Raw genomic sequence first — 26,667 nt, forward strand, 5'->3', positions numbered from 1 at the left:
GAATTCCATAACATTATATATATTGTGACACAAAACTTTAAATGACTTATTATATAACGTGGTTAAAAAAAAGTTGACAAGTAACATTATATATCAAATGACTTGTTATATATATATGGCTTTGTTGAAGATAAGTGGTTTTGATTGGGCTTAGAGCAACTAACACAATGCATATGCACTAATGAACTCTGTATGGGGATCAATTACTGTTGGCTCAACTCGAGTGAGCTGGGTTATCGATCTTCTGGGGACTATGTTATTTGGGCTTGTGGGCCTCGTGCCATCTTCTTAGCAGGGTCCACCATTTATTACAGGCCCTATACCCATTTTCTCATCATTTTCGAAATTAAAAACTACAGAGGAAAAGAAAAAAGAGTAAGACAGACAATCCATCAAATGAACCAAACGAAAAATACCGCATTAATTGTCACTGTCCTAATTATTAGATGCAGGAAGGACAAATATGTCCATTTTGGAGTAATTCCAAAGATTGTTACAATACAATTCTACACTTGCAATTAAAAAATATTTCACTGTTTCTTTGGAACACTGTAGTGGACCATGAAGTTTAGCCTGTTTAGGTCATCGAGTGGCCAAAAAAATAAAAAAGAAGTTTAGGTCATCGAGGAGAAAAATTTTATACAAACATGTATAGTATATATATAAATAAGTTTTTAACTTTTAAATTTTGTGAATTTATTTTTTCACTAATAAAATATAAATCTTTTGTTAAATAGACTAATTTTTAACAAAATAATTCGTTTTGATGAGATATTTTAAAGTCATTAATAACTTTAACATGTAGAATTTAAATATGTATGGTTTTTATTGGTAATGACAATTATAAAGATGAGAAATTAAGTTGCTATAATATAGTTGGTTATTGACGTTCACACGAGATGTAAATAGATTAAACGACTCAAAAATTATACTTTAAAATTAAAAAAATTGAACCCGTCAATTTAAACGTGAAAAACGCATCAGTACGTATGCATGGTAGCATATTTTCAAAAATGATAATATTGACGATCACTATAGCAATGAATTTAACAATGGAATTCATATATAGGGTTGATATCAAATTGATACACACAAGCATATGTAGTATTCAACTAGCCGAGTTAACATACATATAAGCATGATATAATTATTAATCAAGTTAAATTTTATTATTATGAGATGCCATGATTATTAAACAACTAACACGACACGATACACTCATACACATAATCTGATAATCTGTTATTATTAATCAGGGTTTATACTTTATATATCGTATGAGCACAATTTGTAGTGAAAAACTTAAAAGTGCATATTAAAATTTCCTCAAAACCGGTGATGTGTAAAATAGAGATGTGACGTTGCGCTGAAAATTGCAAGTCCCAATGCAATGCAGTCTACTGGAGTGGGACCCACTGCCGCACACAATAAATATCTCTACAGTTTCTCCCTCGAATATTTAAACCCCGCCTCACCCAACGGTCATTCCGAGTTTGCTTGCAAAGTTATACACTTATATACTGTTAAAATGAAAAAATAAAAAATAAAAAAACATTTTGGCAACATCATCATTTTTCAAAAAACTGGCAAATGATTTTTCGACATTGGTTTTTAAATAAATGTTTTTCAATGATTTCAGCGAAATCAACGAAATTTCCTGTACTGCATTAGAAGACAAACCAACGCTAACGTACGCACCTTAACGTTAACCTCTGCTCTACTTACAGTTCCAGGCTCCAGCTCACTTAATAGCGAGAGAGAGAGAGAGATAATATTAGCTCACTGGCTCGTGACTCGTGATTTTCTCTTGCAGTCCTTTCTCATTTTAGTCAGCTTTCTCGGCCACCAAACACAGGGTAATAGCTCATAGACGCTAAAAATCTGAATTTTCTGATTTTACTGGTTTAACAACTTCATGGCTCTGGGTTACAGTACTCAAAGAATGCAGCTTTCTCTCTGAAATTTTGGCAATTTTTTGAGAGCCCTTTGATGTTTATGCTTGTTTAGGGAAAAAGGGGTTCATTCCTGCTATTATTGAAGCTCTTGTTTCACAAAAATGTTCGGGTTTTCTCGTAGACGCATGAAGCTTGGACGGTAAGCTTTTGTTATTGTTTTTGCTGAACTTATTTCTAATTTGAGTTATTTAATAGAGCGATTAGTGCGTGTGTGTGTGTGTTTCCATTCAATAAGAAGCAAAAATGTGTATTCTTTTTTACATTGAGTATTGTATTTTTGGTAAATTATGTTGAAAGAAACAGATTGCGAAAAAGAGTAATAATCACTGTGTTGGCTCAGATTGAAAGTCCAGCTCTCAGACTCTACTCAGGGAACAAGAAGCCCCATAAGACACCCAAAACGAAATAACAGCTCCAATGTAAGGCTTTCAGCTTGTTTTGTTGTTTTTGCATATGGGTTTGGGTTCAATCAGTCCATGCACTAAGCTCGTTTAGATTTTCCAGGGTGAATGTGATGTACCGGCAAGTAGTAATTCTGATGAGCTCGATTGCCAGTGTTCGTCCGCTGCGCCTGAGATTAGTAGTTCCACGATGGGGAGCTCTGAGAATTGGATGGTGTTGTCAATTTCTGGGGACAAGCCTACGCCCCGCTTCAATGTAAATTGTTATTGATTTGTCTTCTTTAGAGTGCTTCATATGGTACTTGGTTGATGCATGTATGCAGTTGTTGCTGAAAGCTTTATTCTTATTTTCCAAATAGCATGCGGCGGCTGTAATTGGGAACAAGATGATAGTAGTCGGTGGTGAATCTGGGGATGAATTGCTAGATGATGTGCAGGTAGGATAATGTTTCTTTCTCCCTTAAATGTGTATGTTTCAAGAGGGTACGAGTAGGAAATTTAGTTTAAATTTGGAGTGACTATCTTTAGCATTTATTAGATAAATTAATTTAATGGGGACTCATGTAGCAAACCATAATGTTGGATATACAATGATAGCTGATGTTTTATTGTCAGGTGCTTAATTTTGACAGTTTTACCTGGACCACAGCTTCATCAAAGCTTTACTTGTCACCAAGCAGTCTCCCATTAAAGATCCCTGCATGCAAGGGTCACAAACTGGTACAATCATATATTTATATAAAATCTTATATCATTGTTTATTTTTCATTTCCTCTGTTAACACGTTGCACAGCATAGTTTTTTCGTATGTTATTTGACATTGAGCATATTGCCTGGTGAAACACGTTGGATATCAAAACCCACATGGATGATAAATTTAGGTAGCTAGTTTCCTAGAAATCTATGAACTTAAACTTTGAAAGCATACAATGGAATGGTTGGTTTTTTTCTGTAGACTTGGGCTATAAAAAGGTTACTATATCATAAAATGGAATCAATGATCATGTCTAGGTAAATCAGATTGGTTGATTTTTTGAAGGTTTTGTCCATTCTTTCTCTTTTGTCTAGGTTTCTTGGGGGAAAAAGGCACTCCTGATTGGAGGCAAAACTGAACCTGGAAGTGACAAAATTTCAGGTTAAAATTTCTGTCTTTAAAGCTCGTGAAATCATAACTTTTTTCTTGTGCATGTATGAAATTTTTCCAACTCTTCTTTCATTTCTGCAGTTTGGGCATTTGACACAGAGACAGAATGCTGGTCTCATATGGAAGCAAAGGGCGATACACCGGTACTTTATTCTTTTTAACTAGTTAATTATACGAAAACTTGTAAGCAACGTAGTTTTATCAGTAAGTTCATTGAAATGGGGGTCTGAAATGCATGGGGAAAAGGCTTAGAAATTGTGGAAAAATGATGGCATAGATGGTCTATAGTTTCCGATAATTTAAATTGGTGAAGGATGGGTTTTGGTGCATGTCTGGTAGGGATGAAAACCAATGTAAGCCTTGTACTTTAGGATTTCTTTTGGTAAAAAGGGATGAAGGTTACCATTGGCTGATTTTCAGGAGAAGGGTTTTTTCCCCAATTTTTTTTTGAAGGCTACTACATTATTTCCCATAAATCTCTGTAAATATCCTTATAATTGTTGCCAAACAATTTTACATCGTAAGGGTATTTTAGTCTTTTTACCTTTTCTATAGAGACCGTCATTCCAAAGGGGGTGTATATGTTATGAAAGTGTAAGGTTTAAGCCAAAAACAAATTAAGCCTTAGGGAGTGATTGTGTAATTTAATTTGTTTTTTACTTGATAATAATTCAACTTACATCTGGTGTAAAGTAAGTAATTGTACTTCCGTTTGTGTCTTTTTGTGGATTGCTATTTTGAAAATACATTAATGAACAAATACTATTCCTTGCAGTGTGCTTGTCAATGATCAAGATTATTAAATATCAAAGACTACTCAATCTATAAACTTGCAAAGTTCGTAATAGAAACTCAAGTGAATAACAAACACTAAATGGTATCAATGACTGTAGCAATGTATACATTTCCAGAATTATATACCCCTTTACTGCTATATCTGTAGCTTACTGTCTTGTTTTGTAACCGTAGATTATCACCTAAGGATAATTTAGTGGAGCTTCATTATATAATGCTAAGCAACTTATATATTTTATGCATAGCAGGTTGCTCGCACTGGCCACACTGTAGTCAGGGCGAGCTCTGTGTTAATCCTATTTGGGGGTGAAGATGCTAAAAGAAGGAAACTGAATGATCTACACATGTTTGATCTTAAGTCGTTGACATGGCTACCTCTTCATTGCACGTAAGTGGATATTAGTACACTGTGTGACATTTATTGATATTGTTCTCTAATGAAATCTACATATAACAAATGTTCCTTTGCTCATGGTTGCTTCTGGACCTTTCTCCTTTCTATGGCAACAAAAATGTTGACCTTTCTTTTCTTTTTATGACATCCCTCTTTGCAGGAAGTTTTAGCTAAGATTCTTTCTAATTTCATTTTATTTTTATATGCATGCAGAGGAACAGGACCATCTCCAAGGTCCAACCATGTGGCAGCTCTTTATGATGATAAAACTCTTTTTATATTTGGAGGCGCATCAAAATCCAAAACTTTGAATGATTTGTATTCACTTGACTTTGAAACTGTGTGTGAATTCTCTCTCATTCTTATATATTTTATAACACTGGATTTTGTGGCCAAACATTTTTATCTTTTTATAGATGAGAATCTTTATCTGTGGCACGCTGATCGGCTTTTTCCTCAGATGGTATGGTCAAGAATAAAGAAACGAGGTTTCCATCCATCACCTAGAGCTGGTTGCTGTGGGGTCCTATGTGGAACCAAATGGTATATTGTTGGGGGTGGAAGCAGGAAAAAACGTATGCTTCATAACTGAAGGACATGCTTGAAATTTTTTACCTATTTCTCTAATGTTGCAGCTTTAAAGTATAATGTGCACGATTTCTTAATTCCTTAAGCTTTTCTTTCCCTAATCTTTCCAGGACATGCCGAGACTCTGATCTTTGATATCTTGAAACTTGAGTGGTCACTGGCCATTGCATCGCCTCCTTCTTCAATCACCACCAATAAGGTGTGCAACATTGATTTTTACCTTTGTTTTCATAGGTCTTTTAATGCTAGCCTCTTGCTGTTCCCAAGGTAAGGCCTAAGGCAGGTCCTTGTGAGTTCCTATGATTGCATGAACATTATTCTTTGGCTGTTACTTTAAGCATTGTTCTTATCATCTAATGTTGTATTTTCAGGGTTTCAGTCTGGAGCTTGTGCAGCACAAAGAAAAGGATTTTCTTGTTTCTTTTGGGGGATGCAGAAAGGAGCCATCAAATCAGGTTAACAAGAAGTCAAATTTTTATTTTAGTTCATTCATTTTTATCATTAAACTTACCTTATTTCATTCAAATTTTTTGTTACAGGTTGAAGTACTGACCATGGAAAAGAATGAACCATCCACAAGTCGTCGATCTTTTCCAAGCAAAGGCCCTGGAACTTTGCTGCCTGAAAAACGCACATCATCCACTGGCCTGGCTGGTCAACTGAGTAATGGTTCTTCCCAGCACTCAGTTAATTCGGTTGCTAGACAAAATCTTGCATCTGCGATTGAACAACACGGTTCTGGAAGAAGATCTTTGTCAGAGTCCTTGCTCGTTGATCCAAATCCTGTTTCTGGCAACGTTTCACTTAGGAAACAATTCCATAATGACGAAGAATACAACACGGCTGTCAAGGTGGCAAAGAGTTCAGAAGATGAAAGTTCTTTCTCACAGGTAAACTGCAGAAGTTTTTCTTAATTAACTATCACCACCTGACTTGCGTTATCATCTTTATCCAAAGTTGAAAATGAAATTCTGAAATGAAACTTATGAGCTTTGAAGAAATTAACTTTCTAGTTCAGTTTTGGTCTGTGTTGGGAGCTGCCTTGGAAATCTGTTTCTGTGTGCCTAGTCTTTTTTATTATTAACTTAACCTATTCTGGTGATATAATGATTTATTATTATGTTAATTTCAGCCAACAGAAAAGAAAATAAGTCAATCTGATTCAGGAGTCCAGACTAACATGCTTGGAGGTAGACTCTATGCAGAGGAGATGCACTCTGCGTATGAGTTCGAAAATTCAAATCTCCACAACCATGGAATTGGGAACCTTCCAGCTGACAGCAATGATGCAATGTTCCCAGAACACAACAGTAAACCAGGAGCACTATCAGCTCCTTCAAATATGTACCAATATTATGACTCAAAGATGGCTGCACTAATAAGAAAGAATGGAATTTTAGAAGGACAGTTGGCAGCTGCATTGGCCAGCCGAGAAGCTGCAGAGAAAAATTTATCCTCTGCTCTCAGGAGCAGACAGGAGATGGAGAAAAAAGTGGCGGACACCATGAAGGAGATGGAGTTGCTGAAGGAGAAGCTAGGTGGTGTAGAGCTAGCACAAGAAGAGGCTAACAACCTCTCAAGCATTGTTCATTCTGATAATGTGAGGCTTGAACACGATGTGGCTTTCCTCAAGGCAGTTTTGGATGATACACAAAAGGTATTGTGAACACCACACTTTGATGCGGATATCTTGTAGCCAAGTTATTAATTATAACATAAACCGATTTATGTCTGATAAAACCAATTATGGGAATGAAATATTTAATGTAGGAGCTGCATTCAACTAGAGGAGTCCTTGCAGGAGAACGAGCAAGGGCATTCCAACTGCAGGTATGGCTTTGAAAGCAATGAAATTTGTGCTGTGATAGTTGCTTTACATTAAAACTCTTATAGCATCTTTTAAGCTACCATCCCCATCCATCCTCTTCATGTTTCCATGCAGGTTGAAGTTTTTCATCTCAAACAAAGATTGCAATCTATGGAGAACCGAGCACCTACACCAAGGAAACCTTTCTAGTCTGGAGAAAACAAAGAATCGACTTATGTATATTTAATGAAAGGTGATCTGGGAGCTGCTGAACAACTCTCAAGTCTCAACTGCCCTAGAACGGCCAATGGCCCCAACCTATCCCAGACGTCAAGCCACCTCAATGCTTTGCTTGGTTACAAGCCCATGCAAATGCACACCTTCAGAGTGTGGTCTGAAGAATCCTATTTATTCTACCATGTACATATGTGAATCGTTCGAGTTTGATATGCAACATTTTGTAAGCCTTTTCCACGTTTAATGTAGAAAATATTGATTCCGATGTCTAATGACTACTTAATGAAAGTTAATTTCATCCTCTTGGTACTAGTGATTTGTGACAAAGATGGATGAATTTGATCCAGTCCGATAAAAATGTGATGGGTGGTAACTATTTGGGTTGCCATCAGAGCTCCGCTAGTACATCAAAATCCAATTATTTCTGGGTAAGTAATTCATAATGGTAGGGAGTGAGAATATAGATTCAACGAAAGTAGTAGAAGGTTAAGAAATAGATTATAGGGTCTGACTAATTAGATAATGAGATTGAGGATGCTGATGGAGACCAAGAAGAAGCTGACCCAACTTGCCTCATCTCCTCATTATACAATGTTTGAATTGGATCCGGTTGCTTTTCTATAACTAGTTTCAATATGACTAATTAGAGATAGTTCGAATAGATGTTGTTTCCATCTTCTTGATAATGTGGAAAAAATTAGTATTAGAATTACTAGGTACAATTTAAAAAAACACCTTAGTCTAGCACAAAAGGTTTAAGTACAAAGGCAGAGGCAAGTTGTTCATTAGTATAATAGTGCAAAACCTAATAACCTTATTGTCTGCACGAAAATTGATCAACAATTGAAAAATGGAAAGAATGCTCCCACAAAACCCTTCTTTATCAATAATTCAGCAGCTGAGAAGATATGCAAATACAAGTTGTCAAAGACTCCACTTTATACAAGTTGTAGCATGAGATCACAAAGCAAAATACACTACATGACACAAATAATGTTGTAACAAAAATTGACAAGGAAATGGTAATGACATAGGGTTGACACCATGAGGTTTGCCTGTCATGAAGATTGAAACTATGCAGCCACTAGTCCATATCCTTTCCTGATCCCTATCTATGCTGTATCACCTCCGGCCGTTCATTCCATATTTATATAAAATGTTTCAGTTACATGCCGTGACACAAATATATTGGAAAAGAGTTTCATTTCTAGGGGTGTCAGCTTGCTTGCACAATGGCAATACCTGGTCTACCTGTGTGATCATGGCATTCTTTGCAACAGTCTCTTCAGAAAAGGCTTTACAAATATCCTTGTTTCGCTTTAACTCATAAAAGCTCAGTCTCTTCTTGGTCTCCATCAGCATCCTCAATCTCATTTTCTTCATCTTCTTCGGGTGCATCTGGATCCACCCCCTAGAGAAAGTACAACTTTTTTAAAAAAGAAATTGGCTTGCTGAATTACCTACATTTTTACTTTTTAGTAAGTAATTGCCTCACCATTATTACTATTTTACAGAATTAATAAATCATTACATCAGAATAGACCATGGTTGCATATCGTGTGGATTTAAAATGACGTATTTAGATTTAACTATTCAATTTAAACGGTTTGCATCAAATTTTAAAAAGACATAAAAAGAGAGTTTTGGTACTTTCTGTTATAGATTGAAAAAAACTCTATGATTAAGTGAATTAGAGATAAATTCAAAATGACACTTTTTTCTTTAGTATTTGAAATTCATTAAATTTCAAATAGTCAAATTTACATGTAAAAAATTAGTACTTCTAAAGTTTCATTAAACAATTTACATCTAAGAATTCAATTTCAAATCCTTCATTTTAAATCAACATATCTAAATGTAACCTAAAATTATTCTGAAGCAAAGTGCATACCACTTGCTGTTGAGAGAGCACTATAAATTATTAAAGTTGCCTGATAAATATAAACAGGAAGACAAACCTTCATCTGTTTCTCTAAGCGCTCTAAACCTTTTTTTGCAGCTTCATTCTGTGAGTTTATCCTGCAATGCATGTCAGAAAATAAAACTGTGAGCATTTTCAGTCATTTTATGATCATGCCAAGACAGCATATTTAAACAACATTCAGGGTGTTAATTAGAACACTTCACGAGATTCAATGACCATTTTTCTATGTAGCATTGGACCATGAAATTTCATGGTTTGTATGACGCCTTGAAAAATAAAAAGGCATATGACAAATCAAAAGTGTGTTAATCTCAAGAAAACTAAATTATGATCCTATGCCTTGAATAGTTGGCTTTTAACCTTTTAAATGACATTAATCTTCATGGTGTCTACTTTAAAATGCTATTTATGGGGACACTAAATTTCCACAGCATACACAAACCCTAGCGAAAGCTCAGTCAGAATGCAGCTTTCAATCCCTGACAGTAAGAGAGTGATTATGGATATATAACATAATGTCTAACCTCAATGCATCATTATAATGTGATAATGCCTCTTGCAGCATATTTGTTGCAGCAAATACTTGAGCAAGTTTGACATGCAAAGAGTCATCAGCCCAGTCCTTGAGATATCGCTCTAGCAGAGACACAGCATCCCCGTTGCGGCCTTCAATGACATGAAGCTCAGCGAGAGCTAATGCAGCTCCAAGGTAACCAGGTTCCAGCCTAAGGGCCGACTCATAGAACTTTTTTGCCTGTTTCAAGATTGGGTTGAATTCATAAGAGGCAAACTTGACTTCTTAACGCATGCTGAAATGACCTGTCACTGGTTTACCTTCTCCCTACCACCAGAGTTACTCGCGTGCACATCCCCTACTAATTTTAGAGCCTTCGCGGATTGAGGCATGGCCTTCATTGCCTCCCTGGAAGCATATAAAGCCTCTTTGATTTTAGAGAGAGCTAAATAAGAATGAACCAAACCTGAAATCATAATTGAGATCCAGATCATTAAGCTTCTAACTTGATATTTCTTTCTTTACAAAATGGTTGCACAAATGTGAACAAGTCAATGGTAGACAATGTCATGCAAGTGAGCATTTGCCCCTTACAAATCCCACCTTGATATGAACGAATATCAGGTCTCAACTCTTGAGCTGCCCTGAAGGCAATTACAGCTGCTTCTGCTCGCTTCATTGATAACAACAGGTTGCCCTAAAAGCTTGAAAGGAATTTTTATCATTGAGAACAGAGTAAGAAGAAAGATACTGAGATATTCATAAGTATTGAAGCTCCAGCCTATCAAATATAAGATCATATCAATACCTTCATTATATAACCTGGTACGTGCCTCTCATCGATTCGTATGCTCTGATTGAAAATAAATTGGGAACTTATGAGATATATAATAATAAAAAGAAACGGATCCAGCAAGCTTACTCTATTTTGACAGACCTTCTCAGCATAGGACAAAGCTCCTCTCTCATCTTTCCTTTCCCAAAGCACAGATAAGGCCACAAAAACTTCTGGTCTTGTAGAATCAGTAATCAGCAAATCATGCACTAATTTGTTTAGCTTTGAAAGATCAGACTTTAACTTTAGAAGCATTGCATACTCATCCATATAAGTTACAACATATGGATCAATTGATCGAGCCTGTAAAGAACATCAACTTGAAAGTGAGTTTGTATTTGCATGCCATGCATTCGTTTAGGGGTGAATGTGCGTGCGTGTGTGAATGAGTGCGCGCACGTGTGTGTGTGTGTGTTTGAGAGAGAGATGAGAGGACTATGATCAGTTGCATTACCATAATAACTAGAAATTTTAATTACCTTGTCAAAATTCATTATAGCCTCATCGTTTTTCCCAACGATAGCTTCAACCTTCACATACAGGTTTACATATACAAAAGCAGAAGTCAAAATGCTTTCATTCTTTTCTTGCTAGAAACAACATTGTAAATATAACATTTCAGACTATCAAATCGTACGTACAATCAGTTCTAACCTTTGCAACTTCAAGTAACAAGTGTAAATTATTAGGGAAACGTTGTAAGAGGTCAGTAAAGAGTTCCAGACCACCTGCAACACCAAAAATGAATATTATAAACCGTAAAAGCATGTACGCGTCAATCATCAATTATTACTCAAACAGATAATGCAAGTAGAAGTTCCGCTAATAACACCATGAAACTACATCTAGGATTGGAAAAGATTATGAAATAAAATCAAATGAAGACTGCAATAAATAGCAGTTTCTAACAACTTGTCTACTTCCATCTAGAGCATTATCCAACAGTTATATCTATGTGAAATCCCCCTTTGCTTCCTCTTCGCCTGAAGAAAATATGGTAACCAAAGAAAAATTTTACAGAATCACCGGGTTGTTGGCAGAATAACATGAAAACCATCTAGAGAAAAAGATTATCCATAGAAATTTTACAAGATGAGGTGTCACTGCATATAGTTCACACATTAAATCAGTAAGTAACTAAGACCTCTGATGCATGCAGTGTTGACTATGAAGCATGCATTATCATGATCCTCAAGTTTCCGCAAAACATACACACAGATAAACCCTCTAAGAAGAAAATGTTCCTTTTACCTTTGTAATCATTCGAAGCAATGCAACAATGGGCCTCCACATAGCGCTGCACAGAGAAAAACAATGTAACAAATTTGTTGGGGAAACTGGGGTTTTCCCATTCCTGCCTTCTTTCCATTATTTATATTATATAGAATAAATTAGGAGAATAAATTATGGACAAGCTAAGTTGCAAAGTGCAAATGTATCTTTTCTCATGCACGATAAACCAATGACATAGGTCGACCAACCAACAAAAAGTTGTCATGATAGGTTATATAATAACTATAAAATTAAATTCTCCTTGCAATATCCGTCTATCCAAACAAACTTAATACAGGAACAGTGGGACTTTTCAAGTGGATATGAAGCCATCTAAACATGCATAGCATAAACGAGGAAGAATTTTCCAACATGATAATTAATAATAAATGGCCTCTGCTTCCTCATTTGTTACTTACTTGCAGCCAACGACTGGAGTCAAAATGATCAAATGGAGCCCTCCCGCTTCTATTTGGAATCTGAAATTGAAAGTCAAGAAACAGAATTGAGAAAACTTTGGGATGAACACCTAAAATGATTTTTTATTTTATTGAAGTACAGACTAAAAGTTATAAAGATTTAAATGTTATACAAGCTAGAGAAAGCTTTTAGTGGCCAATGTGATTGTATCCCTAATTAATTAATGTTCAGTATGCTTCATTTAATATAAACGTTTCCCGTTTTAACAGTCAAATCATCTTTTGCAATCAAATTTGTGTGCCAACAAATTACTAACGGACTACCTATGAGCTGGGGAGTACAGTCTTTAACTTATCCAAGTAACAATTAGAGGAGCACTATACACGTAATCAGAGAACAATGGCCTGATGAATTATGTCACATACAGACCCTGCAATTCTTTTCTACATATAGTAGAAGTCAAATACAGTTTCACTATGACAAACTTTACAGGGCATCCACAAAAAATTGAAGAAAAAACTTAACATGGCTCTAGATGTGCTAACAATATTTGGCTAGCCAAATTTAAATGGTTTCATGCTTCACAAACAAACCTGAGGAATCAATGAAATAATGTCCTTGGCAGCAACTCCTAATTCTGCTAAAGCTATGATAGCCTCAATGACATAAGGGCATTGTCTGTCAAAAGGCACCAAAGATGAAGCAGCATTAATATTAAAAGATGATATAATAAAAGAGAAAATCTCAAGATATCTACATTTATGAAAATACAAATACAATTTGATTGGCAAACCTTAGACACTCTTTGAAACAAGAAACTGCAGAACGATTCTGTCTAGAATACCGATAAAGCTTTCCCATTAATAGATTCATCTGCAAGTTTCTCAATTTGCTTGGAATATTGTCCATCTGAAAAGTTTTAAAAGTGCAACAGACCGAGAGATTTTAAAAAAAAAGTGTCATAAGTGCCACGTGAAATATATAGGAGAAATACATAGAAAAAAATTACACAAAAAAGGAAGCAATCCCTGCGTAAAACCAACAAATTTTACAATAGAAGTTTCTAAGCTTCTTTATATTCAACCCTAGATACTCTACACAAATTATATTAGGATTTTTGCTGCCTCTCAACATGAGTGTATTTGTGTGTACCTCAGCGAGGGCTGCTCCGTTCTCACTAAGTGCACAATGACAAGATGCAATTTTGAACTTCACCTGTCGTGTATAAGAGAAGGGAGCTTTGTATAAATAACAAAAAAGCAGACAAGAAATTCTATCATGACCTGAGTAAGCTGAAGACAAAAAAAAGAACTACTTGAGGAATGAAATCAGCCTACCTCATTCTCATTAATTCCTGAAACGTTAAAAACATTTGGAGAAGACGACCTGTTTGATGACAACGAACTTCTAGAAGATGATGGATTTGTTTTGGTAATAATCTTGCAATATTGCAATGCTTGCTTGTACGTATGCTGCCAGTAAACAAGAAAAATTTATATAAACTTCCTTTACGTATAGAAACCTGAAGTAAATAAATAAATAAACTGAAGTTTGAAAGTTGAAGCCCTCCAAAACTTATGATATAACAGCATAATTATTGGAAAAAAAGAACTCCCACATTGTTTAGATACAGTCCTTAATATGAGTATTAAGTAAAGGGTCATTTTTGTTCTACGTAAAGGGTCTTTTGCTTTGTGCAAGGTCACTAATTTGTGCATTATACATTTATAATACGAATTAGTGAAAAATGGGTATTCATTTATGGGGTTTATGTGCGTTTTTCTTACAATTGCTCTGCGATACTCCCTCTCTCGGAACAATGAATCGCCAAGAAGCACCTGCACCAAAAAAAATTAGAAATTAAAAAAAAAAAAAATAGAGAGAGAGAGAGAGAGAGAGAGAGAGAGAGAGAGAGAGAGAGTGAAGGAAATTGAGGTGAAGATTCTGACCAAGCTTTCAGCTTTAAGGTGTGGAGTCATCTCAGCATTAGCAGCTGGTGATGAAACGAGAAAACAACTCTATCCAAACACACAAAATTTCAAATTTTCAATTACCACGAGAATCAACAACTGAAAAGAAAATTTGGAAAAGGAGTGGAAACATTACGAGCATTTGAGCTGAGTTGTAGAGGCCATGCTCCATGAGAGCTGCGATTTGATCCTTGGGGACGTCCATGGTTGCGAGCTCCGTCAGTGCAAAGCTTTGCTTTTGTCACTGAAATTTTTTGAACCGATTGGCGTCAGTCTGTCAGTCTCTGCAAGTGAAACCCAAACCGCTCTCTGTGTCTCACTGTCTCTACTGTCAGTTGGCTGCCACAACAATGGCCGTGAATTTGGTTTCCAAAGAGACTTGTAATTTTCAATTTCTTCAAAATTTTAAATTTAAGGGTTACATACATTAAGGCCCTTGGATTTTGTCTGGTTTTCTATTTTGGTCCTTAAATTTTGAAATTTTTTATTGAGTTCTTAAATTTTGGTTCGGGTTCTTAGTAAAGACAAAATAAATATCCATCGAAAAATTCACATAACAAATTCGTCCATTTATGTGCTCAATTTCTAAATTCTTAATTTCTAGATATATATATATAGGAGTGCTCTAAAGCTAACCAGTTAGTAAGTTAATACGAAGCTAACCATGCTTTTGGACTCACCATATCACTAATCTCATAATCCGAACCATGAATTATTTAGGCCCTACTTCAAAGATCATTATTGCAAAAAATCAACTAAATTGAAAATCATGTAGTCATCTAATTGAGATCAAATAAATAGACGATTAGTATTTTCGATAAAAACATAGAAATAGTTATTATTATAATTAAATAGCTAAATGACTTGGACTTCCGATTTTGAAGATTTTTTACAGGAATGATCTTTGAAGTAGGGTCTAAAAAATAAACGGTTCGGATTTTGAAATTACATTGTGCACTGGGTCCAACAAGGTGGTTAGTTTTGTATTAACGTACTAACTAGTTAATTTTAGAGCATTGTTGTATATATATATATATAGCGAAATGCACCATTGGTCCACTTACTATTGCGGTTTTCTCATGTTAGTCCACAAACTAATTTTCGTCCCATGTTGGTCCACTAATTAATTAAAATGCCTCAAGTTGGTCCGATTCGTTAAATATGTGTCAACGTCCGTCAAAAACAGATCACGTGATGTACACGTGGGTTTTTTGGAGGGCAAATAAGGGTTTTCACATTATAATTGCATCCCCCTTTATTATTATTTTTTCTTCTTTCTCTCCTCTCTCCCCGACTCTCTCTCTCCACAACCTCTGCTTTCGCCGTTTCTGAGCTGATCCAGCCAGGCGACGTCAAGCCGACAGTGAGAGAACCCTCTTTCTTTTCCGATTAGGTTGGTTTGCCTGAAACCCACCACCATAGCACATCAGAGAAGTCAACCTGATCGGCTTCTCACGTGACTTCATCGTTTTTGGCAGCTTTGGGACCTTCCACCACCCTTATCTTCTTCGTTTCAACGTGGTGAGTGTGATGGTGACCTCCAATTGCCAAGCTGACACTCGACGGCGGCGAATCGACCAGGGAAATGCTATCAACTTCCTCCTCTCTGGCGAAACTAGCGGCGATCTCGAGCCATCAATGGTATAATCTCACTCATCTTAACCTCCTCTTGCTTTTGGGTGGATTAATGAGTGAATTGTTGCAGACAAAGAGGAAAGAGAGATGTGTGAGGAAAAAGATGTGTAGAGGTTGTGGAGAGAGAAAAGGTCGGGGAGATATATGTCTCAAAGAGCTTATCAAAGGAATTCCTTCTGTGTTGGGATGCTTAAGCTTTCTTAAAGAGCTTACCAGCCAATTGATCAGAAATCTTGCCCTGTTAGTGCTCGGTATCAATTTAATGACATGTCAACCAAAGAGGTATTTTAGTCTGGAAGGTGGCCAAAGAGTTATAAAAGTAGATGGTTGCTATATACACATCTCACCTCATACCCACTTTTTAAATTTTTTACATTACAATTTTATCCTAACATCAAAAGACTATAAATGACACAAATTTTATAATTTTTTTAAAAATACCCTTAACACTACCCACAGCCATCCAATCTCAACACTACCCCCAACCATCGTCCTCACCGCCATTGTCGTCGACAATTCAACAAACTGATCAGCTTCTCTTCCTTTCCCTATATTTTCCATCTTATCTTCATCTCTCTTTCTTTCTCTGGCCTCCCTTTGCAACAAACTAGAGAGAGAGAAAGAGGTCAGACTATCGGCAACAATGGTGGTTGGCAGTGGCTAGGGGCTAGGTCAAGGTTAAGGTTGGGGTTAGGGTTGGGGTTGGGGTTGGGGTTGGGGGTTGGGGGTTGGGGTGGGCGTGGGGCTACTAGGTTTTGGGTTTTTTTTTTTTTTTTCCTTTGTGTAATGAGGGTATTTTGAACGGTGAGTATAGAGAAATTATATAATTTAACAAGAAGAAGAGGTGTGAGGCGAGTAAAGAGTGTGTAGTTAGCAGCACTCTAAAAGTAATGTTTGGGGATGGGGGGTTATAAAAGAAATAAGGGAAAATGAGTTATTAAGTTAAATTTCCCGGAAAATGGGTTATTATGTTAAATTTCCCCAAAATTTAGGGAGCATCCTAAAATTGACTTTTGGAGAAAACGACATCAAGAATTGTGTCATTCTCTTCTGGCAATTGGGTCTAAACCAATGGAACCCCCTCGAGCACATCGGCCCAAATAGTGGTCCACAAATAGCTTCGTCTGTCAGCCTGCGTCTCTCTCTCTCTCTCTCTCTCTCTCTCTCTCTCTCTCTCTCTCTCTCTCTCCTTATGGAATCGTCTTCCGAAGAACCGTCGGGGAGAAGCAGCAGCAGCCGCGAGAAGCTGGTCCGGAGGGTAATATGGCCGGCAATCCGAGGGCAAAATTGTCCAATATGCTTGGGAGGCCTGGAAGCTCGCAGTCGCAGCGCGGCGGTGCTCAGCGCGTGTAAGCACGCGTACTGCCTCGAGTGCATTCGCAAATGGAGCAGCTTGAGACGAAAATGCCCTCTCTGCAATGCCAACTTCGACTCTTGGTTCTCCCACATCAGCCTCTCTTCTCAAAGCTTCCGCAAAGAGCATTTATCGCCTCTGAATGATACTTCTAGAAGCTTTAGCCTTCAAAACCAACATCCATTAAGGTCTGTTGATTTCTGAATATTTTTTAGTTTTTGGTCCTTGGGTTTGTTGAAATTCCGATTTTAAGCTCAAATTTTGCTTTTTAAAATCAATTAGGCATGTGATAAATAGTGATCGGCGGCGATCGAGGTCGTTGCCGTGGCGGCGATCGTTTGGACGGCCAGGATCTGTGACTGCTGATGTGATTGCCGAAAGAAAGCTTCAATGGCGTGGCAGGTAACTTTACGAAGTGAATTTTATTGTTTTGCAAATTTTGTCAATTGGGTTTTGTATTTAATTGTTTATTTGTTTTTTTGGAAGCAGTGTATATGATAGACGCTTGCAAGCTGTTCCTTCAGCTCCAAGAAATCGTCGTCAAGTGGTTTGTGCCTGCCATTATTTACTATCTGTTTAAATTAATATCCCAAATGATTGATTAGTAAAGAAATGGTCGATTGAATTGTATTTTGTCTCTGAAATTTCAGAGTGTATCAGTAAATGATGCTCTAAAAGAGAGAATGATGCAAAGAATAGAACCGTGGATTCGAAGGGAGCTGCAGTCTCTTCTTGGAGACCAAGAGCCATCCATTATTGTTCATGTGGCCACCTCACTGTTTATTGCAAGCCTTGAAAACAAGGGTCATGTCCCTTCAGGACAGCTTGACGTCCGAGATGACTTCCTTGCACCATTGCGCCCTTTTTTGCTGGACCGAACCAATGTGTTTTGGCATGAATTGAGGTAGTTTCAATTATGTTAAAAGCTTTATCGTTTAAGGCATTTGTGTTTGGCGCTGCTCGTGCTTGAAAACTTGAGAGTCCTTGCTGTTCATTGTGTTTCAGTTTGGCTAGCCGAGAAACATTTGTTTCATAATGTTTGTTGCTTTTCTTTATTTGTAAAATAAAGAGAAGTTTATTCAGTTGCATAAACATTTGTAATGCTGCTTTTTTATGATTTCCTTCAGCTCCCTCTCTCTAGAGGTGAAGAAAGAAAGTAATCTCTTTATCATTTGTTGCTTTGCTTGTAAATGTTTTCTAACAGGAAACCATTGCCCTTCAGATGTTTTGCAGAGAGTTCATTTAACCTGGAAACCTATGATGCGGTGGTTGAGTATAAAAAGGCTGCATTGAATATTTGAGAAGAATTTCAGACTAGTTTCTGAACTTGCCTATACGTGGGAAGAACTGTGAGATTTTGTATGGTGGTCTCCTCAACGAGAAAGTCAGAGCTGCTTGCTTTATGAGGGCTTTAATGTTTAACCACAACAAATTCGAAGTATCATTCATGATAAAAATGGAAGGATTCAAGAAGCAGGGCCAGATTTTCTTATGAACTGACAATCTCGCGTTAGCTGGAGTTGTTTGGTGGATCATTATTGGCACATTGGGTTCTCGTTGATGAGATGCTGCCTCTGTCCACTCCAAGATTTCCTTATATAGGGCAAGCTCTAAACAGATTAGCTAAAGAATTGACATGTTTTGAATTTGAGATATCGGACATGTGACCCTAAAGTCTGAAGAATAGTAGAAATTAGAATCCCCTAGTCTGCAACCTGGAAAAATTATTGGGTGTAACTAACCTAGGTTCTCCTGCACCTGTGGAAGATCTTTGTCATTGTAATTTCCCATTTGTCTTCCGATATTCCAGTCTCTACATGTACAAAAGATACAAATACCCAAAGTTAATGGAGTCAGTGTCATTTGACAATCAAGGCTTACACGATGCAGGCTAGCCATTCTGTCAATTGCAACAATTCAAATTGTTGGAGAGTGAGAAGTTTACAATGAAATTGGCTTTCCTTGCAAGCAATAGTTCAGTAATGGTTGAGTTAATAACCGCAACTCTCTTTTTAGATGCCTCAAATTCTAATCAAAATGGATTGACTATAAAAAAAATAAAAAAGCCTAGTCACAGTGGAAATCCCTCTAAAGCAATCCCCCATGGTAGTCCAAATGGAAAAATCCCTCTAAAGCAAGCCCTCCATGGTAGCATCCCCTAGAGATCATCTCCGTGCAAGCATTTCCCCCTACTTTGGCGTCTGGCTTGGCAAGCAGGTGTGCCTTTCTTTAAAGAGTCAGTTTGATCTCACAAGCATCTGCTTGCTTTCTTGTGTGAGTGTGTGTGTGTGTGTGTGTGTGTGTGTGAGAGAGAGAGAGAGAGCCATACAAAGGATCTCCCATGAAGTCTGAGCATTTTTATCATTAGTTAAGTATATTGTTATTTTACACGTCACAATGACATACACAATTCTACAGGGATAGCAACAATTCAAAGCAATACATCTCGTTAAAACAAAATAAAAACAAAAAACAAAACAAAACAAAAAGGAACTCACTAAATTTGTTAGTAAGGGGACAAATATCCAAATCATTTGTGTATTTACGATTCTTCTTCGGGTTCCTCCTCTTCTTGGAGAAGATTTTCTCTATTGTCATGGGCCCAAAAACCACGCACATCTATGAGCATGCTGGCTACAGTGCCTCCCTGTTTGCAAGCTAGTAAATCAGCCAAAGTTATCCTTAGTGGATCAGCAGGCTTAACCATGTCCCAGATTTCATCCCTTACATCCTCAATGCACAATTCATAGTTTCCACCCTCAATCCATTTCTGGTGCACATCCCTGTTTCATAAGTCCAAGAAATGAAATCTTTCAGCTGACACAACATTCTACGGGATCAGTGCTAAAGAATATATCTGTAATTGCATACTATTCAATGCCACTAATAATCTCAAAGGTTGATGAGTCCATTAATTTGATTCATGTCTCTGACAATCTGAGACTTGCAGATATTTGCTCAAGTACTGCAAGCAGGAAAATACTACAGAGGTTTTACTGTAGGAAGATTGTATCAGGTAACATCCCAGCTTTTGGATGCTCCCCTTCTTTTACTTCCATACTTGGCTCTGCTTGGTTGCTCAGTGAGAAGTAATGCTCAGATTTTGCACCAGCAGCCAAGCAAAGCACAGAATAAAATTTGATAACCTACCCCAAAATAAAAAATAATAATTTTTTTTCTTTAGGTTTCTGATAAGTGCCCCCACAGACAAGTTAAAAGCAGAAGACAATGTTCACCTGAAAAGGGAGTGTATATCAGCTGTTGTAAGGTAACCCCTTCCGTGAAGATCAAGACACCGAAACAAATATGTTAACCCTTCTGGAGTGTCTTTGTTTTCTAAGGCGAGGACAAAGTCAAGAAAACTTTCAAAGTCCATCTCCCTAGCATTTCCTCCACCAATTTTTCCACGGCGAACATGCTCATCAAACACTGTCAGGGGCAAATCAAATGCAAAGCATGAATAGAAGTAAAAAAGGCAATGCATGATAACATATTAGACAGCAGTTGATCTATATATTAAATTATATTATCAGGAAAGAAGCGAGCAGAAGTGAAGCCTATGAGATAAGATAGTGTGTGTGGACATCCTCAGAAATGAAATTAAGATTGATTTCTTAGCATTTTCAAGTAAATGAACATGTACATAGTACAAATAATGAATTCTACTTTTTTTTTTATGCATACCTCTTTCAATGATAATTTCAGTCAATGTCCCATCCGCATATTCTCGAAGGTCCTGCTTGCTCAATGTTGCATTCATATCTTTATCAAGGGCAAGGAACATGTCTACAGAAAGAATGAGGGGAGCATTTAGTCATATGAATTACAGTAGTTTTAAGTTTTCAAGACTTTACCAATTGCAAATTTCATGATGCATACATTGATGAAGATATCTACAACACCAAACAACTCGGGGACTCAAAAATATCAAGACTAAAGGGAAATCAAGACAAGGTCATGCCTGCACCCAGCCTTCAAAATGCTTTGAGTAGCATGGTTAGGATAGGTTCCACAGCCCAGACCTAGACTAGGTAGGATTAAGGGACCATCTAGTAGTGTTGTTGAACAATTAGTGTAGCTCTTAGGTCAAGCTAAGTTGGGAAGAGTGTTGATCTTGGACCAAAACACTACTAGGTGAGTCTTCGAGGTCAACTTCCAAATCACCTCCACGCTAGTCAATCAACTGCAATATTGGTGTGCTCGACCAGAATGTCCCAGCTAGCTTGCACAATTGCACATCTGGAACAAACCTTTCAAAAATACAAGGTCTAGGTGACTGTACTTTTTTGGTTGACCAATATCTTCAGAATCCACCGTCACAGGCAAAACCCAAAGTTTACTAATACAAAAATGCACACCCATACTTCCCCTTACCCTTGGAACTCAAAACAGAAAGGCTCTGTTCAATTTCCTATCCACTTTGTCTTTATATAACAAAATGCCATTTTCTTTGGTATTCTTAATCACGCTCCCAAGCCAATATCAGGAGACAATTATCTCACTCTAGAAAGGAATGCTGGTGTTACACATGAATGGAAGCACAAATAATCACATACAAAAGAAAATCAATTAGACAACATCAAAAGAGGGATAAAAGTGGAACCGGGAGACATGAAATGGAAGTTTAGGTGCGAAGAGTACCCACCACATATGCGTTGGGCAGATGTCAAAGAGAACCAGTTTTCAGCTTGCTCAGTGTCAGTTACTTCTTCCTCACTTTCCTATTACCAAATAAATTTTCGGAACATATTAGTTAGCAGAAGATAATAATTTATGGGATACTTCAAAGAGATAATTAATTACTTTTCAGAATATAAACCTAATGAAGATGGTGCAATTTATAACAACCTACCTGGTGCAGTTCCATTAGTTCCTGGAGACAATTACTTAATAACACCTTCTTTATACAAGCTTTTCCTGTATACAAAACAAAATTTAAACTGTTCTTAACAACTAAGAAATATTAATCACAATATCTTTTCAAGTTAGAGTATCCAACCCAAAACCAATTGGTTATGAGTGGATATAGCCAGTATTTTATATTATATAATAAAGGCTGCGAATGTCCGACGTAGGACTTAATTTATCAGCAGTAGCAATGTTTTGCAACAGAAAAAAATAAAGTGGTATCGCAGATTAAAGTATAACTTGGCAAACCTCGTCTATGAGGGTCACAAAAGAAGAAGAACTTATGTGCAGCTATGCGGCAATACATTTGAACAAAGGAAGCAGGCATATCCCGTAGTTGCGCCAGGTTAGGTATAAGGCCACGTATGTATGCCTGCATCTCCTGAAGAAAGAACAAAATCATTACAATTGTAGGAAAAAGTGGAGAAAGATAACATCATGCAGAAGGATCATGTAGCCAAAGGAAAACTCAACATTTTAATATAACATGCCCAAAATTTGCAAATAGTTCATACATGAGGCTGAAGGAAACCATCAGAATCCTCGTCAAGTTCACTCATGTCAATTCTAGCTTGTGTAAGTGAAACCTGGAAGAGATAAATAGTAATTAGCATTCCTGAAGTAGTCATATCATATATACTTTTAATTCTTAAAAAATGCAAGAAAAGGCCTGGTAGAATTAATTATCAATTAGACCCACCGTTCTCATCACATAAAGGTAAAATGGCAGAATGGCAATTCTTCCTTGTTCATCTTTCTCAAACTTCATGAAATTTGAAGGGCTGAAAAAGCGACGGCATTTGGTCCCTATCTGCTCCGTACATACAGAGGCAATGTGACAGAAGTCTTCATAATTCATCTACAAGATGAAAGTTAAGGGGATTTACAATTGTCAGTCAGAGATCTAAATACACACACAAGAAGTTACAAGGACTCAAAGCCATAAATTGCAGCACAGATTAATAACATAATGGAAGTAGCTGAGATATCATAATACTACAATGTTAGAATTCTTTAGATATTCTTTTATAAAATTTTGAAAGAAAAAAAAAACCATTAATAATCCATTAGTTTGAAACCCATAAGAGATATTTAAAACATCTGGAAAATTTCAACGCAGACTAAGAAGGCAAATTTGCAAAGCAGACTAAGATGGCAAAGTTACCACAAACCTTTTCTGCACCAGTTGCATCATCAATCACACAATTTTCCCTTAAGCAAACCCACATTGCATCTAGATCATCAGCATTTAGCAAAAGATCTGATTGCTTCTGCAAAAACAGAGGGGTAAATGTCACCAATAAAGCATAATGTGAGATGCTTAGCCAATAAAGTAGAACAATAATCAGCATGACCAGGCATAAAGAGTTAAAGACCCAGATGATTACCTTTAAAAACCGATATTTTGCCAGCCTCTGGACCCTGTGACTAATAGATCCATCTTCAGGTTTCTGAGAAAAGGGAAAGAACAACGCAAAATCATAAGGGACCAAGAAAGGAAAGAGCACATGACAAGAGTGAAAATAAACATGCAATCAAAAATTTTGAATTCTCTATGACAATAAAGTAATCCTTCAACTCAAATTCCCCACCATGAACATAATTATTGAAATAGAACCAATATTCTACTACATGCCTTCTTATAGAAACTTGGGATTGTGCCAGCTTCAGCACTTTTTTGTTGCTTCTCTTTGAAAATATCAAGCAAGATTCTCTTTGTTTCAAGCTCTACAACAATAAAAGAAAAATACACAAACACTTAGTTAAACTGTAAGCAGAAAATACCAGCATCAAGATTGATATATACAGATTCATCTGCATTGGCTTCACCAGCGCATGAAGTCAATGCAAGATAGAAATTAAAAAGATTGATTCTAATGTACACTCGCAGATGAACTCATCAAAAGCAAATTACAGTGGCCCGTATCTACTAAAAACTTGGGTAGGGACAAACAGTCAATGAACAGGTGCCTAACACTTCACATTAACACAGTCAGAAATGAACCATTGTAATAGCATGACATCAGCCCCTACACTCAGAAAAAAGTTTGAAGCTTGAAGGAAACAGAATATGTTTCCTACAAATTTGTGTTGTTGAAAAACCTTATCTTCCTAGTGTGATATGTGATATTGGGTTCTTAAAGAGCCTACATTTGATTTATTAGTTCTAATGGAAGTTTCCCATTAGTTTTCCAACGGCTTAATAATTTGATATTTCTAAAACAATAGGAAATAGAGAACTGCTAGTCTGCTAACTACATCAAAAACCCCAAGTGAGTAACACATGGGTACATATACATGCATACAGGTATGTATAATATGGAAATGGGATAAGGAAAAATGTGAAGGATAATACCCAAAAAATGAAATTCGAGAACGAAAAATAACTAAAATTAGAATGAATAACATGGAAATGAGAGAGGGAAGTGTGAGGGAGAATACCCATGAGGGCTTCGGATCCGAGTCCGGCACCGGATCCGATGAAGCGGCGGAGGTTTCGGACCCACAACATGGACGAAGCAGGTGGGATCTTCCTCTGCGCGGCTTCATGGCCTTCACCATCACTGGAACCACTATACATTGCAAGCAAAACTCGGACCAACTCAGACTCAGAGTTCGCTTACAGTTGGAGTCGATGAACAAAACCCTAGAACCAGGGGCATATATTGCAGAATGAATAAAATTCGTAGCTTCAGCCCCTCTCTTCTCTCTCTGATCTGACGACAAAAGTGGCAATATAGACAAGTGCCTTTTTTTTTTTTTTTGGTCGAAAAATAGACAAGTGCCTTTGATTTTTCTGATTTTCTGCTTTTTGGGATGTCACATTAGTTGAGTGACGTCATCCTCTCTCTTTTTTTTTTTGAGAAAATAAAAGGCTTATTTTCCCCTAATTTTATGATTTCTGTGTCAACTTGCTGAAATTTTTTTTTATAAGTATGTCCATGTGGGCTAATTTCTTACTCTTTCATCTAAAAATTTTTGTGCGGACAACTATATTTGACATTTTCAAGACTCTCCTGCTTTAAAGGGTATGAAAATGAACAAAATTTAAACAGATAAAGTCACAATACACACATAAAACTTTGGTTATGAATTGTCTATTTTTCCTTTATGTGAATAACTTATAACATCTTTTAAATGAAACCCTTAGAAATCAGCCCATATTGTCCTATTATAAAAATTTAATGCCTTAATATACCAATTTTCAATACAGAGGGCAACTTAATACACGAGTCATAGTTAGGGGGAAAATGGTTATTGAACTGAATACAAATTAAAATAAACCATCTTTAATCGATTTTTTTAGTCTATTTTTGCTCACCACCCTAAATTGAAGGTGAACACCATCACCGTATTATGAATGAGAATCTTTCACTCTTTTCATTGAAAAATGTATAAGAATGAATTTTCCAAGAACTTCATTTCGCAAATTAAATGAGACCAATAAATATTATTATTAAAATTAAAACTGTAGGAACCAAAATGGAATAAGTACCAAACTATAGCAAGAGTCATTTGGCCTGAGAGTATTCTTGAGATTCCGGATAAGTAATGGTAATAATTCGTATTAGCATTTTGTGTTGATGTTGGGTCATTTGATAGAATCATGTTCATGTTCGTGTAGAATAGTAGTCAAACTCTAAAACCCAATATGTTTTTTCTGTTGGAAAAATGGAGGTCCAAGCCCAACAAGAAACAAACAAACTCCCAGGAATAACCGTGGGCCTAGATAGATGACATAAGTCTTCAACTAGGAGATGGGCTATCATCGAACCAAAAAAAAAAATGGAGATGGGCTATTATAACATCAGCAACTCAGGGCGAATCAAATCCAAATCGGCCCAATAATCCACGAGTTCACCACAAAATGATATGACATTACCTGGAGGTCTATGGGGTCGTGCCGGCCACTCATGGTGGTCTGGTGAGGGAGGGAGGCAGACAGAGGGGAGAGAGAGAAGATGGCAGAGAGAGGGAAAAGAGAGAGAAGAGAGATCGGGCCAGGGGAGGGCTGGGTGGGTCGCACCGGCGGCGGGGAGGGCTGGGAGGGGTGGCCGGCCAAAATTGGAGGGGTGAGTTTTTTTTTTATGCAGGGGCAAAATGGGCAAAAAGGGATAAAAAAATCAATGGGGTGGTGAACTCAGCATTTTTTGGTGGTCTGAATAGCCCCCCCTTACCTGTTTTGCACTACTTATTGAAAGCGCTTTTATTTAGTTACGATTTTACTAGAAGCACATTTGTTAAAAAGCACAAACATAAAAATTATATGGGCAGTTTGGTATTGATGTGAGGAAAAATAGCAATAAAATAACTATGAAGTAAAATTAACTGTAAGTAAAGCAATTGAGTATTTGATAAACTATATTTTTCCAAAATACTGTGAGTGCAAAAAATAGTATCAAAGTGTTTGATAAATGTTAATATAAAAGGGTCGTGACTGTGCATAATTATTAAAATATACAGAATGCTGAAAGTATCTTTCACTTATTGGGTAAAAAAGTTATTCTATCTTA

General features: G+C 36.8%; 4 protein-coding genes and 1 non-coding gene across 8 annotated transcripts; 2 read left to right on the plus strand and 3 right to left on the minus strand.

The window, feature by feature from the left end:
• Window positions 1-1,750: 1,750 nt before the first annotated feature.
• Window positions 1,751-7,622, plus strand: LOC147294267 (Galactose oxidase/kelch repeat superfamily protein). 3 transcript variants are annotated; one of them, XM_086232379.1, is made up of 17 exons: window positions 1,751-1,856; window positions 2,008-2,094; window positions 2,296-2,374; window positions 2,460-2,612; window positions 2,716-2,793; window positions 2,972-3,076; window positions 3,425-3,491; window positions 3,582-3,643; window positions 4,544-4,683; window positions 4,903-5,029; window positions 5,150-5,264; window positions 5,388-5,476; window positions 5,649-5,732; window positions 5,817-6,167; window positions 6,410-6,934; window positions 7,048-7,107; window positions 7,220-7,622. In XM_086232379.1, the coding sequence occupies exons 2-17, from the start codon at window positions 2,057-2,059 to the stop codon at window positions 7,292-7,294; spliced, it is 2,148 nt and encodes a 715-aa protein (XP_086088505.1). In that variant the 5' UTR covers window positions 1,751-1,856; window positions 2,008-2,056; the 3' UTR covers window positions 7,295-7,622. The 3 variants fall into 3 exon arrangements, with proteins under 3 accessions (XP_086088505.1, XP_086088506.1, XP_086088504.1); XM_086232380.1 differs by having other exon boundaries at window positions 1,787-1,853; window positions 2,006-2,094; XM_086232378.1 differs by lacking the exon at window positions 1,751-1,856 and having other exon boundaries at window positions 1,865-2,094.
• Window positions 7,623-8,172: 550 nt separating this feature from the next.
• Window positions 8,173-14,612, minus strand: APC7 (tetratricopeptide repeat (TPR)-containing protein). The gene is made up of 18 exons (XM_086232153.1): window positions 14,393-14,612; window positions 14,236-14,304; window positions 14,074-14,124; window positions 13,624-13,758; window positions 13,439-13,501; window positions 13,080-13,195; window positions 12,880-12,964; window positions 12,286-12,345; window positions 11,846-11,891; window positions 11,249-11,322; window positions 11,074-11,124; window positions 10,697-10,897; window positions 10,568-10,612; window positions 10,363-10,456; window positions 10,080-10,225; window positions 9,770-9,999; window positions 9,280-9,340; window positions 8,173-8,732 (listed from the first exon to the last, which is right to left on the minus strand). The coding sequence occupies exons 1-18, from the start codon at window positions 14,459-14,461 to the stop codon at window positions 8,646-8,648; spliced, it is 1,683 nt and encodes a 560-aa protein (XP_086088279.1). The 5' UTR covers window positions 14,462-14,612; the 3' UTR covers window positions 8,173-8,645.
• A 2,406-nt stretch (window positions 14,613-17,018) lies between these two features.
• Window positions 17,019-19,451, plus strand: LOC147294269 (RING/U-box superfamily protein). 2 transcript variants are annotated; one of them, XM_086233401.1, is made up of 5 exons: window positions 17,019-17,433; window positions 17,543-17,647; window positions 17,735-17,792; window positions 17,896-18,149; window positions 18,468-19,451. In XM_086233401.1, exons 1-5 carry the CDS (start codon window positions 17,084-17,086, stop codon window positions 18,544-18,546), a joined length of 846 nt encoding a protein of 281 aa, XP_086089527.1. In that variant the 5' UTR covers window positions 17,019-17,083; the 3' UTR covers window positions 18,547-19,451. The 2 variants fall into 2 exon arrangements, with proteins under 2 accessions (XP_086089527.1, XP_086089526.1); XM_086233400.1 differs by having other exon boundaries at window positions 17,022-17,433; window positions 17,528-17,647.
• A 104-nt stretch (window positions 19,452-19,555) lies between these two features.
• Window positions 19,556-24,863, minus strand: FASS (tonneau 2 (TON2)). Its single transcript, XM_086233399.1, has 12 exons — window positions 24,596-24,863; window positions 23,790-23,881; window positions 23,542-23,604; window positions 23,326-23,424; window positions 22,854-23,012; window positions 22,669-22,740; window positions 22,403-22,535; window positions 22,098-22,162; window positions 21,891-21,966; window positions 20,930-21,031; window positions 20,482-20,674; window positions 19,556-20,028 (listed from the first exon to the last, which is right to left on the minus strand). Exons 1-12 carry the CDS (start codon window positions 24,732-24,734, stop codon window positions 19,788-19,790), a joined length of 1,434 nt encoding a protein of 477 aa, XP_086089525.1. The 5' UTR covers window positions 24,735-24,863; the 3' UTR covers window positions 19,556-19,787.
• LOC147294271 (small nucleolar RNA snoR104) lies at window positions 20,167-20,289 on the minus strand. Its single transcript, XR_015120991.1, has one exon. It is a non-coding gene; the product is annotated as a small nucleolar RNA snoR104 (small nucleolar RNA).
• Window positions 24,864-26,667: the final 1,804 nt, after the last annotated feature.

This window comes from Dryas octopetala, chromosome 2, assembly GCF_963921425.1.
Source record: "Dryas octopetala chromosome 2, drDryOcto1.1, whole genome shotgun sequence".
Taxonomy (NCBI): Eukaryota; Viridiplantae; Streptophyta; class Magnoliopsida; order Rosales; family Rosaceae; genus Dryas; species Dryas octopetala.

Coding starts and splice junctions, on each gene's coding strand:
- LOC147294267 (XM_086232379.1), top strand. CDS start 2,057: ATGTTCGGGTTTTCTCGTAGACGCATGAAGCTTGGACG. Junction 2,375..2,459: donor AACGAAATAACAGCTCCAAT/GTAAGGCTTTCA, acceptor TAGATTTTCCAG/GGTGAATGTGATGTACCGGC. Junction 5,733..5,816: donor GAAAGGAGCCATCAAATCAG/GTTAACAAGAAG, acceptor TTTTTGTTACAG/GTTGAAGTACTGACCATGGA.
- APC7 (XM_086232153.1), bottom strand. CDS start 14,461: ATGGACGTCCCCAAGGATCAAATCGCAGCTCTCATGGAGCATGGCCTC. Junction 13,759..14,073: donor GGGAGTATCGCAGAGCAATT/GTAAGAAAAACG, acceptor GTTTACTGGCAG/CATACGTACAAGCAAGCATT. Junction 13,196..13,438: donor ACGGAGCAGCCCTCGCTGAG/GTACACACAAAT, acceptor AAAACTTTTCAG/ATGGACAATATTCCAAGCAA.
- LOC147294269 (XM_086233400.1), top strand. CDS start 17,084: ATGGAATCGTCTTCCGAAGAACCGTCGGGGAGAAGCAGCAGCAGCCGC. Junction 17,434..17,527: donor CAAAACCAACATCCATTAAG/GTCTGTTGATTT, acceptor AAAATCAATTAG/GCATGTGATAAATAGTGATC. Junction 17,648..17,734: donor AAGCTTCAATGGCGTGGCAG/GTAACTTTACGA, acceptor TTTTGGAAGCAG/TGTATATGATAGACGCTTGC.
- FASS (XM_086233399.1), bottom strand. CDS start 24,734: ATGTATAGTGGTTCCAGTGATGGTGAAGGCCATGAAGCCGCGCAGAGG. Junction 23,605..23,789: donor TCCCAAGTTTCTATAAGAAG/GCATGTAGTAGA, acceptor CCCTTTTCTCAG/AAACCTGAAGATGGATCTAT. Junction 20,675..20,929: donor TGAAATTATCATTGAAAGAG/GTATGCATAAAA, acceptor TGCCCCTGACAG/TGTTTGATGAGCATGTTCGC.